The sequence below is a fragment of the Ammodytes marinus genome (genome assembly GCF_949987685.1).
Source record: "Ammodytes marinus genome assembly, chromosome: 3".
In the NCBI taxonomy this organism is placed as follows: domain Eukaryota; kingdom Metazoa; phylum Chordata; class Actinopteri; order Uranoscopiformes; family Ammodytidae; genus Ammodytes; species Ammodytes marinus.
Window position 1 is genome coordinate 16,792,660 of NC_137232.1, and position 14,827 is coordinate 16,807,486.

The window sequence follows — 14,827 nt, forward strand, 5'->3', positions numbered from 1 at the left end:
AAGGTTCAAACTAATAATATTTCCCTCTGTTAACACTTAATGATTAACAGAAAATTGTGTGGGTAAAATGTATACACTAACCTTGGGCATTGGACCCTATGGAAACTCCTTCTGGTGTTTTCTTTTATTTGGTCAATTTAGTGTGCAGGAATTGTGCCAATCAAAAGAGATTATAAAATGTTTGAATCCAGCCAGCCTTGTGTGGCCCCTGCACACTCATATTTTGGGACAGGCAATGTGTAAACCTTTCTTGACCTCCCACATGCCAAGAGTTTTTAGTTGTTGCTTAGAGCCACCCACACAGAAGCAATAGGTATACACATTGCCTTAAACAGACAAGACACAGAAAGAAAGATCCTGTTTTTTCTATTGCTGGCTACGATTCCCCCTAACATCCCCATACAACCTCTGCCACAATTAGAATGAATCCAAACTAGCCCATCGCCCAAAGCATTATGGATTGCCTGCTTGCGGGTTTTAGTTCATTCTCTTTTAGCATGCAACTACTGAAATAATAAGAAAAGCTTGGCTCATGCTCTACTCGGAAGAAAGGAAATGTATAAAAGTCACAGCACCAAAAAAAAAAAACTTAACAAACACTGAACCGAAAAAGCACATACAACATCCAAGACATTTCACAAGAAAAAAGATGCACCAGAATATAGCTCCTATTTGGCAAAATTAGTAAAGAAGTCTAGTATGGAATTGCGATAGGTATTAGTAGTTCCCAGAATCTCAGACACTCTGAAGCCCTTATTCACCCGCTGCTTCGAGTCCTCTGGCAGTTGGACCTCGAAACAAGGATGTTTGGTGTTCAGAGGAGTTGATTGGGCTGAAGTTGTGTCATAAAAGGCAGAGGGAGAGTCCATACTGATCTCTGCTGTTGGAGAGAGGTTGACAACCTGCAAAAAAAGGGGGAAAAAAAAGTCAAGGTCGTTGTAATCAAAAAAGCAGAGCGCAAGAGACTGAAAACTGTCACAGTGCAAAATCTACAGCATTCCTGAGCAAGCCTGTAAGCACAGACAGTGGTCGAGTGGCTGGCAAATTAGGAACAAGAGAGGAGTGTGGGATGACAGCTGCATTGGACACATGGGCTTTCCATCTGCCACCACAGTTTCCTTAAGATTTGGCTATACTGTACGAGTATGACCAGCGACAATGGAATAACAGAAAGGTATTGCAAACAAGACACAAGATGAGACAAAGTGTTAAGGCCTGACACACACCCGTAGATACTGCACTGAACAATCTGTGTTAGGCAAACACTAGCTTGTGTACGAATGTAATATTTTTAGAGCATTCAAATCTCTCATGACATATCGTAGAATGCAACTTAATACCTGTTTCACAATTTGGCCACTTCCCAGAAGTATAACGCAATAACTCTTGATTGTATAATTAAATGAAGCAAGGAAACTTTAGATTAAATGACATGGACACAGATAAACAACAACAAAGGTTGGACTAACCCATGAAAATCATATATTCAAGTTCATTTGAGTTTGAACTAAAATCAACACTTTCTACATGTTTGACAGTGCTGAATGGAACTCCTCAAAATGATTGAACAGTTAGTTATTATTGAGGAAACTCATTTTTATTCATCAATGCCTGCATATACCCTATGATCCTTTTCTGATATCTGCCAGCTTCACAGAATGTTCCCTGCATTATGAGACTCATTTATTTTGCATAAAAACAAAGGAGAACTTACGAGCTGTGAGTGGGAGAGTATCTGGCTGGCGGTGAGGGAATCTTCCTCGGACGATTCGTCAGAGTCTTCATGGGTGACATTTCTGAGGCTGGGCATGCTGCTGGACAGCTGACTCTCCTCTAGGGGCTGCAACTCACTCTGGTCCAGGCTGTCCACGGAGCGTCTACGCACGCCCCAGTTAAAGTTGTCCATAGTCTCACCCTGCAACAGATAATGGCCTTGAGTAACCAATGACTAAAGAAGTAAAGCACAATCTCTTCTCTAACACTAACACATGCACACACACACATTCACACAACCATGCTGTTGCAGGTTCAGGAGGGGGCGGAACTCTGAGAGAGTTTTCCCTCTCACAGCTAAAAATAGAAGGAATACTGGAGCTTCACACCGTGTTGTGATCCCCTCCCAATGGATCATAACATTGAGAGTTCCCCACTACAACAACAACTACTACTACCCAAATAGCCAAGGTGCTGGTGAGACTGGTGAAAAAGTTCAGGATTGAGGAATACCCCGATACTGTCATATTTGAAATATTTACAGGTGTTTTTTCCCTCCTTGATTAAATCTTCAGAATAACATTTCAACTGGACATAACTCTGAAGATGTCGGCCAACTTCCACATTCCACCAAAGCTCCGCATCAACAGATCAAACAAGGCAGATTTCTGGGGGTGATTACCTGAATACCTGCCGCTTCCTTTGGCCAATCTGTCTCTTTTCAAAGCACATAATGTTTCCAATGCTTCAAAACCTGAGTGTCTATCTCTCTCGCACCACATGAGCATCAGGGAATCTGTTTTGTAAATAACACGGCATGCACACACGTTCGCTACTCTTCTTTGCCGTCAGTGTGGCAGTGCACTAAATGAACTGCACAAGTGAACACTCTTTTATAAAGAACACAGCAAGTAAACAAAATAATGCAACATGACTAAACTCACCTGTAGCTCCTAGATAGCACAGACAGAAAAAAAAACAGAAAAAATAAACCCCATTATACAGAGCAGGCAGGACCTCTTTGGAGGACAATTACTCTGGCATCTTGGTGCTATATAGTCAGTCATGTTTTTTCATACTGATTTAAAAATGTGAAGGGGGTGAGAAGGATTTTTTGTTTTCAAACTTTTTTGAGGTCCCGAGACTCACCTCTCCATCTTCAAGCTCCACGTCCAGAAAGTCAAAGTCTCTGAAGACTCTGAACTGCTGCTCTGAGGTGGTGTCGTCCGTGTTGTCTAGTTCCCGGGTTCCATCGTCGGAGGACACCAGGCTGGGCTGGAGCTCCATCAGGTCCAGCTCCCCACAACTGGAGAAGATCACCTTTACACAGAAACAAAATACACCAAAAATGAGTCACAAAATAACAGACAATGAAAAAACTAGCCAAAAGAGTATTGAAATGTATTAGCAGTGCTAAAGATGAAGTGGATCTTACCGAAGGATTTTTTGTGAGTCCCACTTCTTGTCCACACAAAGACAATACATTCACCAGTTTTTCCCGTGTTCTTTTCTGCAGAGGGTAAAAGAAAATGGCAATGTTCTAGTTCACGTTAAAGGTTTAAGGCCCCACTTAGTATTAACAAGTAAGCTGTAGAATATACTGTATATTATCAAGATAATGACATCTGCTTAATGGGTTTTTTTAATTTACAGCTGGTATTAAAGTGAGCTCTATATTTATTGATTTGTGCACGCACTGTGAGGTTAAGGAAAGCAATGCCACCTACGGATGTCATTCATTTTCTAAATCACAGCTAATGCTACTTCTTTGCCAGGCTTGCTAAAGTCAGCAGAAAGAGGCAGGGGAGAATGTAAGCTGACATTCAACTTACTTTGGGAATTGTTTTCTTAAGAATGTGGTCTCTCTGTATGGATATACCATTCACACCTAGCTAATATCCAATCACAATTATTTCAGCATGTATTCATAAATAAATGGCAATGTAATGCTAGGTGTAAACGGGGTAACAATGTGTTAAAGGTGGATTCACCTATTATGACAAAACCAATTTTGTCATAATCAGTGAATATCTTCTCATGATCTGCTACCTGAACATACTTAGTGTGTGCTGAAAAAACCTCTGGTGTTCATACACAGCCTAGGCTCTGTTAACTGGTATTTCAACAAAAGCTATGTAAACAAAGGGGGCCCACCATAGGTAACACCATGCCCATTTACAGAGTCCAGGCTGTGAATTAACACTAGTTCTTTTTTTGACTCACACACAGACACACATGGACAAGTAGCGGATTGTGAGGAGATATTCATTGATTTTGACAGAAAAGTGATTGTGACAATGAGCATTCTCATTACAACATAAAACAAATACAGCCTTTGATGAGTTTTCAAATGATGATATAATTCTAAAGGTGTACAATGTACAAGAAGGAGTGCTGACCTGTGAAGTGTGTGGCCTCTTCCAGCTGACGGGCACCAGGACGTTGTTGGACGTAGATCCAGAGGAGGTAGAGGAGGTGCTGCGTGTCACCGCTGTGGTCCTGCTCTTCACATCCTGGCCCGGAGAGCGCTGCAGGTCGTCATAGCGCCGACCAATCACCGGCGTCTAACGTCACGGACACAAAACAAACAGATATAAACTTTGATGACTGACTCAGGGAAAGTTTTTTAAAGAATAGAAAGTCCCTCTTTATTCATTGTCAATCCATGACTCAGGCTCCACAGCAGTTCCTTCCTCTCCCGGTCTGAAGTGTACACTGATCAATGTAACAACACAAGCTGGCATTGATTTTTCTTCGTCGCTGTTTATGTTTTTTTGATCTCCACTTCCAAATCTAAATGTGTGAAGCATCAGAGGAAAAATAAACAGACTTTTTTTCTCTGCTTATCCCGCAGTCTAAAAATATCTAGGTATTTTTAAGAAATATCTGTGGTTTTACCAAGAGTGTCTCAAGTTTAAATACACATGCTTTTGGCTATGCACTAGAACTCACCGATTCACACACAAAGGACGGCAGCAGAGAGCTGACATCATTTCCTGCCATTCATGGACTACACAAATAGCTCCCTGTTCAGTTCCCACACACATGCACCACCCTGTCTGTATCTTTGACATCACTTTCCAGCTCCGCACTGCTTGGCTAATTGTGTTTACCTTTTTGGAGCTATCAGGCTAATCTCACAGGGTTTGGCCTAAAAGACATGTCAGAATTAAGGGAAGGGGAAGAAATGTTTCCTATCTAAAAAAAAAAGCTTAACGCGATTCATGACAAATTCGACAAGCACCACACCCTGGATAACACAGGAAAAAATACAGGGGGAAAAACATACACGCACAAAGCTCCCTTCAGGCTACAGGGACTTAAAAGAACAACTAGAACTTTAAAAGGAAAAGTCAGACAAAAGAGTCTCTAACCTCAGATATGTCAAAGTGGAAATCCAGCGTTTTCCCAGGCAAGGCCTTAGAGGAGCGGTCCCAGACGCGACCGATGTCCTCATAGAAGAGTTCACTTTGTGGGGATGAAGGCTGCACCAAACTGGCTGATCGGGAAACCACCAGCTTCAGGATATTCAGCGCTTCCCCCCAATGGACAGTCTAAAGTCAATGCATAAAGAAACACACACACACACACACACTTACATCAATTCACCTGTACACATACACATAGACAAACACCAACACAGCCACATATTGAGAAACAAACAACCACAAATGTCTTTCTGTGTGTATTTTTTTAATGCAGGAGCTATTTTTGGAGACAAGTGTTCTGGCAGTTGGCTTACAGTAGCAAGCAGAAGGAAATGGATTCAGTATGAGGATAAGCAGAGCCCTATTCTGTGGCAGAAAGGCAGACTGTTTATAGTTTTGGGTGTGTCTACAAATTCACTGCGCCCCCTTTTTTTCCCATGAACACTTACAAAAAGGGACACGGAACACAAGACTCTTACTCAGAGCACGATGCCTAAAGATTTCCAGTGATTACATCGGATGTGAATGGTGATCTTTTTTTTTTTTTCTTTTTTTTACTAAGCACTTGAAAGTTACCACAGAAATGTCCTAAAAATATAAACAGCCATTTAGAAAAAATACACGGCGTACAGTCATTGCTCGTTTCATGTAATTGTCTGCAGTGGTAGGACACAATATCCGGACGTTTTGTTTATTGACTCACCTGGACAAATTTTTCAATTGTCTTGAGAACTTCCACGTTGAAAGGTTTGGCTTGAATTCCACCGAGGTCCATGTGACTCAGGAGGCTGTAGATGATTTGTAAAAGGGTCTGCTGCATACTGGGGAGACCTTTCTCCAACAGCTGTCACAACAGAATGAAATACAATTCATTTATTTGATTACATTCACCTTTTGATAAACACTTAATATTAACTACAGTAGGGCTACTTTCACTGCTGCTGGGCAAATAGACGAGAAGTTAATATGGCTGCACAAACCTCTGCCATGTACGTGACCAGGTTGAGGGTGATATCGGAGAAAGCTTCGTGGAGATATCGACACACCACGTTGACCCAGGAGAAGCAGTCTCGTGTGTAAGCGTGCGTTTTATACAGAGTCATGACGTGAGCAAGGTTGGAGAGCTTAATGTTCTTCTCCTCAAGGCATACCTGCACACAACAAAATGCATTAGCTCGAAACGTATAACGGTCTTTGAGCCGAAATGATGATAGAAAGGTTAACAGAGCCAAACCTGGGCGATCCTCTCAGCAACATCTTGACAGAACTGCGTGGGGCCGTCAAAGTTCTGCACCAGATGTGGGAGCAGGCAGAGAACATTCAAGGGAAAACCTGATGAAAGAAACGGACATTAAATGTGTTTTATGGGCTTAACCATGGGATTTTATGGAGTTTGACATCATGAAATATAAAAATGTATTTGCTAAATAAAACCTCAAACACACCTACAATCTAAATTTAACATCTATCTATCTATCTATCTATCTATCTATCTATCTATCTATCTATCTATCTATCTATCTATCTATCTATCTATCTATCTATCTATCTATCTATCTATCTATCTATCTATCTATCCATCTATCAAAACCCTCATCTTTCAATGCCTACAGTGTACCTATGGCTTGTGAAGTGTCCACTACAGCCACTCTTGACACAGGCGTGAGCTGGCAGAAGAGCTGGAGGGTGAGGTCTGTGGTGGAGGTGGAGGTGAAGCCCTTCAGCAGCAGCTGCTGGAGGCCGGTGAAGCTGCTCCACTGCAGCTGGCTCTGCAGCTTCTCCAGCTTCTCCCGGTTCTCCTGTTTGTCCAGCGACATGTGGCCCAGCAGCTTGTTCAACAGTCTCAGAGACATCTGATACTCAAACTCAAAGTCCGACTCCATCAGCGACACGGCCACCCAGAAGATGGTGGCCAGCAGGTTGCTAGGGTGGTTGACGTTGGTGGGGTCGGTGACGTTGTCTTTGGAAGAGGACGTGCTGCGACTGTTGGCTAGCATGACGTGCTGTTCACAGGCCTGGATGCGGTCCAGCGTGGCACTGCGGGGCGGATCAGACCACCTGTCCGCCTCTCCAAACTTCTTGGGGACAGAAGAGCTCCTCTGATGTCGGCTCCTCTCTTCTCTCCTGAGGTTGAGCTGCCCTGTGCTCTTTCTGTTGGACAGCAGCTTGAAACTGGTCAGAAAGTCTGGAGATGTGGCTCTGGAAAGAAAATGTATATACATAGATTTTAGTATGTATAGTTGCTATATGATAAATCAGATAATACAGAAATTCAAAATGGAGATAGATAGAGAGGGGGGACACAAACCTTGATAAGATCGTCATGAGATCATTATTCTTTAGACATTCAGCCAAGTTATCCACCACAGATTCCAGTGTGAGTAATACTTCCATCACATAGCCCTGCAGGGGGAAAAAAGACACAAATTCAGCTTTGAGAAAGTTTTTTTTGTATGTTAAGAAAGAAGTTGTGTTTTTCAATGATGCATGTTTGTCTAACTGCAAAAAAATAATAAAAAATAAAATAAAAAATGCATAAGCTACTACTATACTACTGCATAGTACAGTGCGTTCCATATTATTATGCAAATGATATTTTTCTCAGACTTTCCTAAATAGTCGATGCAAATGACAGTCAGTATAATTTTCAAGTCATCAACCGTTAAAGTATGATTCAAAATGTATTGAACAAACCTCCAAATGATAACATCTTTTTTTTTCAAAAATAAAAAACTCAAAATGCACCATTCCAAATTATTATGTACAACAGTTTCAAAACATTTTATAGGTTGTAAAGATTAAAAATGGTAATTTGTTGAATTTGCAGAATGTGAAGGTCATATTTAGTGAAATCAAAAGCTATTTCAATCAAAAACATCTTAACAGGCCAAGTTACATGTTAACATAGGACCCCTTCTTTGATATCACCTTCACAATTCTTGCATCCATTGAACTTGTGAGTTTTTGGAGAGTTTCTGCTTGAATATCTTTGAAGGATGTCAGAATAGCCTCCCATAGCTGCTGTTTTGATGTGAACTGCCTCCCAACCTCATAGATGTTTTGCTTGAGGATGCTCCAAAGGTTCTCAATAGGGTTGAGGTCAGGGGAAGATGGGGGCCACACCATGAGGTTCTCTGCTTTTATGCCCATAGCAGCCAATGACACAGAGGTATTCTTTGCTGCATGAGATGGTGCATTGTAATGCATGAAGATGAATTTTACTACGGAAGGCACTGTCCTTCTTTTTGTACCACCGAAGAAAGTGGTCAGTCAGAAACTAAACATACTTTGCAGAGGTCATTTTCACACCGTCAGGGACCCTAAAGGGGCCTACCACCAGCTCTACCAAACATGACTCCGCCACCTCCTTGCTGACGTCGCAGCCTTGTTGGGACATGGTGGCCATTCGCCAACCATCCACTACTCCATCCATCTGGACCATCCAGGGTTGCACGGCACTTATCAGTAAACAAGACTGTTTGAAAATGAGTCTTCATGTATTTCTGAGCCCAGTGAAACCGTTTCTGCTTGTGAACATTGTTTAGGGGTGGCCGAATAATAGATTTATGCACAACTGCAAACCTCTGGAGGATCCTACACCTTGAGGTTCGCGGGACTCCAGAGGCACCAGCGGCAAATACCTGTCTGCTGCTCTGTAACGGCATTTTAGCAGCTGCTCTCCTAATCCGATGAATTTGTCTGGCAGAAACCTTCCTCATTATGCCTTTATCTGCACCAACCCGTCTGTGCTCTGAATCAGCCACAAATCTCTTCACAGTACGATGATCACGCTTCAGTTTCTTTGAAATATCTACTGTTGTCATACCTTCCAAGGTATCCAAGGTATTGCACTATTTGACGCTTTTCGGCAGCAGAGAGATCCTTGTTCTTTCCCATATTGCGTGAAACATGTGGCCTTCTTAATAATGTGGAACGTCCTTCTTAAGTAGTTTTTCCTTTGATTGGGCTCACATGGCAAACTAATTATCACAGGTGTATGAGATTCATTTCAATGATCCAAGGCCTCCTGAGACACAATATCATACATGAGTTTAATTGAAAAACAAAAAATGTAAAGTTTATGACTCCAATTTGCATAATAATTTGGAACCTGGTGTAGAATGAATCAGTTTCTGCTTCACAAACTTTAGCTATACATTGTACTGCTGATGAAAAGGTGTAAAGGAGAAATTCCTATGATTGTGTATTATCCTAAAACACTTACTAACTAACCAATGTACAATGCTCTCATATCCACATGCACATGCTTACTCACCTGCACTTCTTCTCCATGTTCCCCCACCACCTCCACCAGCCTTGATAGAAGGTCTGAGACGGCGTGAGCTGAGATGGGCTGACGCAGGGTTCGAAACACCTGGAAGGATCGGCTGGCGTAGTGACGTGATGAACTGCACAAGGCCGTCTGCAGAGCCACGTCACTCAGCTGCTGCTCCAGGTGGAAATCTATCAAGGACAGACGGAGTCGTAATGTGTCAATGAGTGTTAAAGACAGGTTTCTGTAGAACAATTAAATAGAATGTATTGAAATCTTACCTGACTTGGAGTCTTTGAAAACAGAGACCACGTGTCGCACAAAGTTTGTCAGCTGCCCGGTGCTTTTTGAAATTTGGTTCTTCGGTGAAATGTCTTCATGGCACCACAGTGGTCCACACGATCTATAAAGTGTTAAAAAAAAAGGTTACTAGCACCACACAGTGTATTGTCTGTCTATGTGGAGGTGTGCTATGGTAGAAAGATTGAAAATTGGCAAATTGTTTTATTATAGAAGCCCAAATCTAATCTAATCTTATGGGAATCTATTGCACTACACAAACATCACCACTAGATGGTAATCAACTCCAAGAAATATCGGGCAAATCCCACTGGATTTTTCTGCTGTAAAACATGTATTCATTGTGTATGTGCAAAAATATCTCCAGCTTTTCTTTACGTAAGAAAGTAAAAACAACATTCTTAGAGTTTATTTGCTGCACTTGCTGGAAATGGTTCTAACATTTGGACAGTGACGGTACACATTTGACGTTTCAATGTGTACCTTGTGGTTAAAAACTCAATGAGCTTGTTAGTCTTCTCGTCCACTTTATTGGAGGTGACTAGCTCCTCCACCTCGTGTGAGATCTCAGGCAGGTTGTTGCTGCTGCCTCCCAGACTCAGACTGGACGACGTGGAAGAGGAACTGAGGCCAGAGTCGGGCACGGGAGACGCCTGGCACTCCCGCAAGAAGTCAAAACCTCCACCTGAAAAACAACAGAGCAGAGGGCACAGGTGTGTGAGCATTAAGAACAGGTTATGGCAGTTCATTTGGATGTTTGATTTCATTTCCCTAACTGCAGAATAGGCAGTTCGCAGCTGGAGAGGGCAGGAGTTAAAGGTGGAGTCCGCAATTCTGTAAAAGATGTCAAAGACACATCCTAGGCTCAGTAAACTGCTATGTAAATAAAAGGTATGTATACAAAGGGGGCCACCGTGGCTAACAACATACCACTTTACAGAGCGTAGTCTGTGCATAAACACTGGATAATTTTTTTCAGCGCACACAGCACAGAAAGGTAGGATCATGAGGAGATATTCACAGGTTTTGAGAAAAAACAACAAGCGTTCTCCAGAATCGCTGACTCCACCTTTAAAAGAAGAGACTGTGCAGGCAGCAGCTTGCCCTGTGTCAAGTTTAACTACTGCGTTGCAGCAGACCCCATCTCCTTGTCCTTCATTGTGAAATATATTCCCCATTGAATACAGATGTAATATGAGAGTGAAGCCGTTACACAGACTAAAGAGACATTGCGATGTTTTTGTTGGGTCGTAATGGTATGGCGTTAACATTTCGAGCTATCACTGCAAAACACAGACACTTTATTTTTAGTGTACTGGTTGTATTCAAATGGTCAAATGGACAAAATGTCTAGACATTTGCAAGACAAAACAAATTATCAGCCTGTGGAGGGGGGGGGGGGGGGCTACCCAAGCCTGAGCAGATGGCCCCGGTTTGGGCAAGAGGATAAAAATAGCACAATGGAATGCTTTAATCAAGACCTTTGATGTCCTCTGTGCTCAATATTGCTTTTGGCACAGCGTCCAGATATTTTTCTCCCCCCAGATAAGCACCGTATCTATCCTCTGAAAGGAATGTTAGCCATTCCCTCCTGATGTTCCAGTTTATATTAGCCAGAGAGAAGAGCAATGTCAAGAAGCTCCCTCAACTGGACCCATGCCTACTTGAACCTTTTAGTGAAGTGTGAATATATTTGTAGTTGAGTGAAAACTCAAACAGGTGAATACTAGGGACTATATTGTTTACCTGAAGGTGGATACTCTGGCTGAAGATCTGTTTTGGAGGTGAGGGTTTTAGTGCCGTTGATCTCACGTGTCTGCAGTAAGACTGAAGCGATGGCCTGGAAGTTGTTGTGACAGGACAGTGAGATGAGCAAGTGGAGGAGGAGACGTTTGCTGTGCTCATACACCTCCGGACGGTAGTGATCCATGCCTAAAGAAGGGAACAGACCAGTCACACTGTGAACTCAGGTAGAGTCTGGTAGAGAGAAGACCAGAGTTTGTTTTCAAGTTCCTATCTGCGGTATCAAGTCAAATATTAAATATTAGGCTTGGCTATGACAGTTATGAGACTGTTTTACATCAAATGTGTACACACATCATGTAATTATTACAAAGACAGGTTTATAAGAATGGGCCAACAGAGTATTGTGAGAGCTTACCCAAAAACAAGGCATGTAGCAGTAATGGCAAATGCATGGCCCAGTCCTCTCTCACACTGTGGTCCACCACCATCTCCGTCATGCAGATGACCGCTATATTACACCTAGAACAATACAAAAAGACACTGTTAAGCCTCTATATAAAATGATGTGCACTCATAAACAAAATGTAATCTAATAACATCTCATCCACAAAAACATGACCTTGAAGTGCACAGCATCAAAATGGAAAGAGTGTTGCTGCCTTTGTCGTCAGGCATTAGAGTTATACTGTGGCAGGTTAATAAAGACCAGAGAACAGTTTGATTTCTGAACAAGTTTTTTGTTATATTTTGAAAATGGAATTTCTATATTTAGCAGTCTGACCTGTGCAGTGGTCCTCTGGGAGCGATGGTCTCTGGCAGAAAGTCCACCAGTGGAGCCCAGCATCCTCCATTCAGAGGCATGGGCAGCGGATGGGGCTGGTTGGTCTCAATGACAACCAACAGCCAATCAGCGTAAGGGGGCAGAGGTTCACCTAAATGGTCACACAAAATTAAACGTCTGGCATTTATCCCACACACACATATGGCAAATTCTGTTCGAAAATGAGAGTTTGTGGCATCTCCGCAGCTGCCCCCATCACAATTATGCATCCCACATTACTCTGCAGGACTAATTCGGACTAAGAGAGTGCAGCAAAGCTTTTTTGGGTCACTGGCAAAAGTGCAGAGGCCCTGGGCTCGACTACTTTTATTTCAGTGCCAGTTCTCACAGAGGCCTTTCAAGAACCCCAGGCGACTCCGCACTGCTCATGCATTATCAATGATACCATGCTGGTCCCCATATTACCCTCCAACCCACAGCCTGTATGACAGGCTGTGGGTCAGTGTGGATCACACTCTCACCAGACCATGACAACCACATTTTTCTAAGAAGGCGTCTGGTACAGAAATGAACTCACTTTTATCTTCATCGTAAGATCCTCCGGAGCTGTTGCTGTAGCGTGATTCCACGCGGTTGTGGGCTCGCATTATGTGGCTTAGCCTGAGGTCAGAGGCAAGAGATTCATCATTATGGGTCTTTCTAGGACTGTAATCAATCGAACTATTAGGCTTCAATATATTGTTTTGTACCTCTCTTCATTCTCCTTTACAGTCTTGGTGTCATCCATGTCAGGGAAGCTCTCCTGGCCTGCAACAACAGTGTTGCTGCTCGACGTGGTGCCTAGAAAAGAACCAAAAGAACAACTTAATACTTCAGGTTAACAGAATGTTTGAGGAAAGTTAACTTAGCATGATCCTCAACACCGCTTCACATTCACCACTGGTTTCTGTCCAGAGAAAACACACTTTTCTATGGTTTGCCACTAAGTGCTTCAACTGGATCATTTAGGATTTCCTGGTTGGTTGATTTTTCCCATAAAAAACTAAAACAATTTCCACTTGGTGCTGTCTCTCTTCAGTGAGACTGTCTTTTTAAAAAGTTGTACCTGAAGCTGCTGTGGAGGCCTTGCTGGTTGCAGTGAAGCGATAGAACGGCGGGCTGTCGCAGTGCTGCACCACAGGGTTGACTGGGTCCGTTTGCTGTAACTCAAATATCAACTCCTCCATGGTTTGCATGGTGTTGTTCCGGCACAGGTAGATCACCACCTTCTTGATCTGACACACATATCACAGGACATCCATTAGAGAACTGGAAAGAGTTAAAACCACAACAATTTTTCCAGATGACCAACATTCTCTTACATGTGGCAGGAGGCTGGTGTCACTGCTGACGCCACACAGGCTGATGAGAAACTGCAGCGTGGTTCTCAGATTGTTGCTCCACTTCTCGTTGCTGACTAAAGCATTCCAGGCGTTTTCCATTTCTGGTCCGGGTATGTCATCACCATACTGACCAAATGGGTTAAAAACGGAAACATGGCGTCATGTTTGTTGCACTAAACTTAGAATACCACACATGCCCCATTTTAATACATTTCCCTAATGTGACTTTACCTTGGCGGTCATGAACATGAGGTTATTGAGAACCATGGATGTGGCCTGTAACGAGCCCCAGCCGGTTCCCTTCAATGGATGGGAGGAACCTGGGTTAGTCGCGCGGCTAGTAGCGTCATAGTCTGCGATGCACGGTGTGAAGACTGGGAGCAGAAGCCCGCTATCAACTAGCTCGATGTTAGTGAGCCACGGAAGGAGATAGGTCAGCATGATCTGCCTCCCATTGGGATGAGTGGTGGGGAACCTCTGGCTAACCTCTGGAATAAGCAGAGGAAAAGGCAAAACATAACATCAGATTACAATAAACTCTATTCTACTAGGAAATCAAGCACATACTGTGTACTTAAGTTTTTAATCCTGATCCTCGTATGACTCCTATAACTTAAGAGAGTCCTGTAATCGAGTTAAGCTCTCAGTGTTTGTGTGCTCAGTCGGAATGTGAGTAGATACAGTTATTAGAGTCTGGGTTGGTGAGGGGAGGAATATGTCTTTGGTAGATGACAGGCCTGGCTGAAATACCATGGTTAATTTACACAAGACAATAATGTAATGGGCTTTTATATGAAGTACATGTATCTGTATTTTGATGTTGTTTTGACTTTAGGATGCCTATTAACAAGCTTTTAAGCTAACTCGGGTGCATAAAAAATGTTCTTCTCTAAAGAATGTAAATTATTGTACACTGTCCCTTTTTTTTAAATACATAATTGAACCCAACTGTGACCACACACACAGCACACATATGACAAACATTTACCCGAGAAGAGAGGAAGTGTGAGTTCAGGGTACATCCTGGCCAGCTGGCTGGAGAGCTGAGACAGGGAGACGCTGTACAGAGGCGGCAGTGGACCGTGGGTACCGTAGAGGATGCCGTTTGGCTTCTGCTCTGCAATCCTCTTAGAGTACACAAACAACTTAGATTCCAGAATCTGTTTTTCGGAGAAAGAGGAGACATTGGTCACTTATCAATTTG

The 14,827-nt window shown here is 42.7% G+C and overlaps 1 protein-coding gene across 5 annotated transcripts in view; it reads right to left on the minus strand.

The window, feature by feature from the left end:
• frya (furry homolog a) overlaps positions 1-14,827 on the minus strand; it is a 53,659-nt gene that overhangs the window by 4,990 nt on the left and 33,842 nt on the right. For 3 of the 5 annotated variants that reach the window (XM_080054067.1, XM_080054066.1, XM_080054069.1), the window contains exons 31-54: positions 14,612-14,783; positions 13,855-14,111; positions 13,603-13,749; positions 13,347-13,515; positions 12,991-13,081; positions 12,819-12,901; positions 12,242-12,392; positions 11,876-11,979; positions 11,461-11,646; positions 10,198-10,399; positions 9,696-9,817; positions 9,418-9,605; positions 7,450-7,544; positions 6,760-7,340; positions 6,376-6,473; positions 6,122-6,292; positions 5,845-5,985; positions 5,088-5,267; positions 4,113-4,277; positions 3,546-3,605; positions 3,149-3,223; positions 2,863-3,033; positions 1,715-1,915; positions 762-902 (exon numbers count right to left, since the gene is read on the minus strand). In XM_080054067.1, coding sequence (XP_079910193.1) covers positions 762-902; positions 1,715-1,915; positions 2,863-3,033; positions 3,149-3,223; positions 3,546-3,605; positions 4,113-4,277; positions 5,088-5,267; positions 5,845-5,985; positions 6,122-6,292; positions 6,376-6,473; positions 6,760-7,340; positions 7,450-7,544; positions 9,418-9,605; positions 9,696-9,817; positions 10,198-10,399; positions 11,461-11,646; positions 11,876-11,979; positions 12,242-12,392; positions 12,819-12,901; positions 12,991-13,081; positions 13,347-13,515; positions 13,603-13,749; positions 13,855-14,111; positions 14,612-14,783 — 3,951 coding nt within the window. The remainder of the gene's footprint in view (positions 1-761; positions 903-1,714; positions 1,916-2,862; positions 3,034-3,148; positions 3,224-3,545; positions 3,606-4,112; positions 4,278-5,087; positions 5,268-5,844; positions 5,986-6,121; positions 6,293-6,375; positions 6,474-6,759; positions 7,341-7,449; positions 7,545-9,417; positions 9,606-9,695; positions 9,818-10,197; positions 10,400-11,460; positions 11,647-11,875; positions 11,980-12,241; positions 12,393-12,818; positions 12,902-12,990; positions 13,082-13,346; positions 13,516-13,602; positions 13,750-13,854; positions 14,112-14,611; positions 14,784-14,827) is intronic. The other 2 variants (XM_080054068.1, XM_080054070.1) reach the window with 1 other exon arrangement.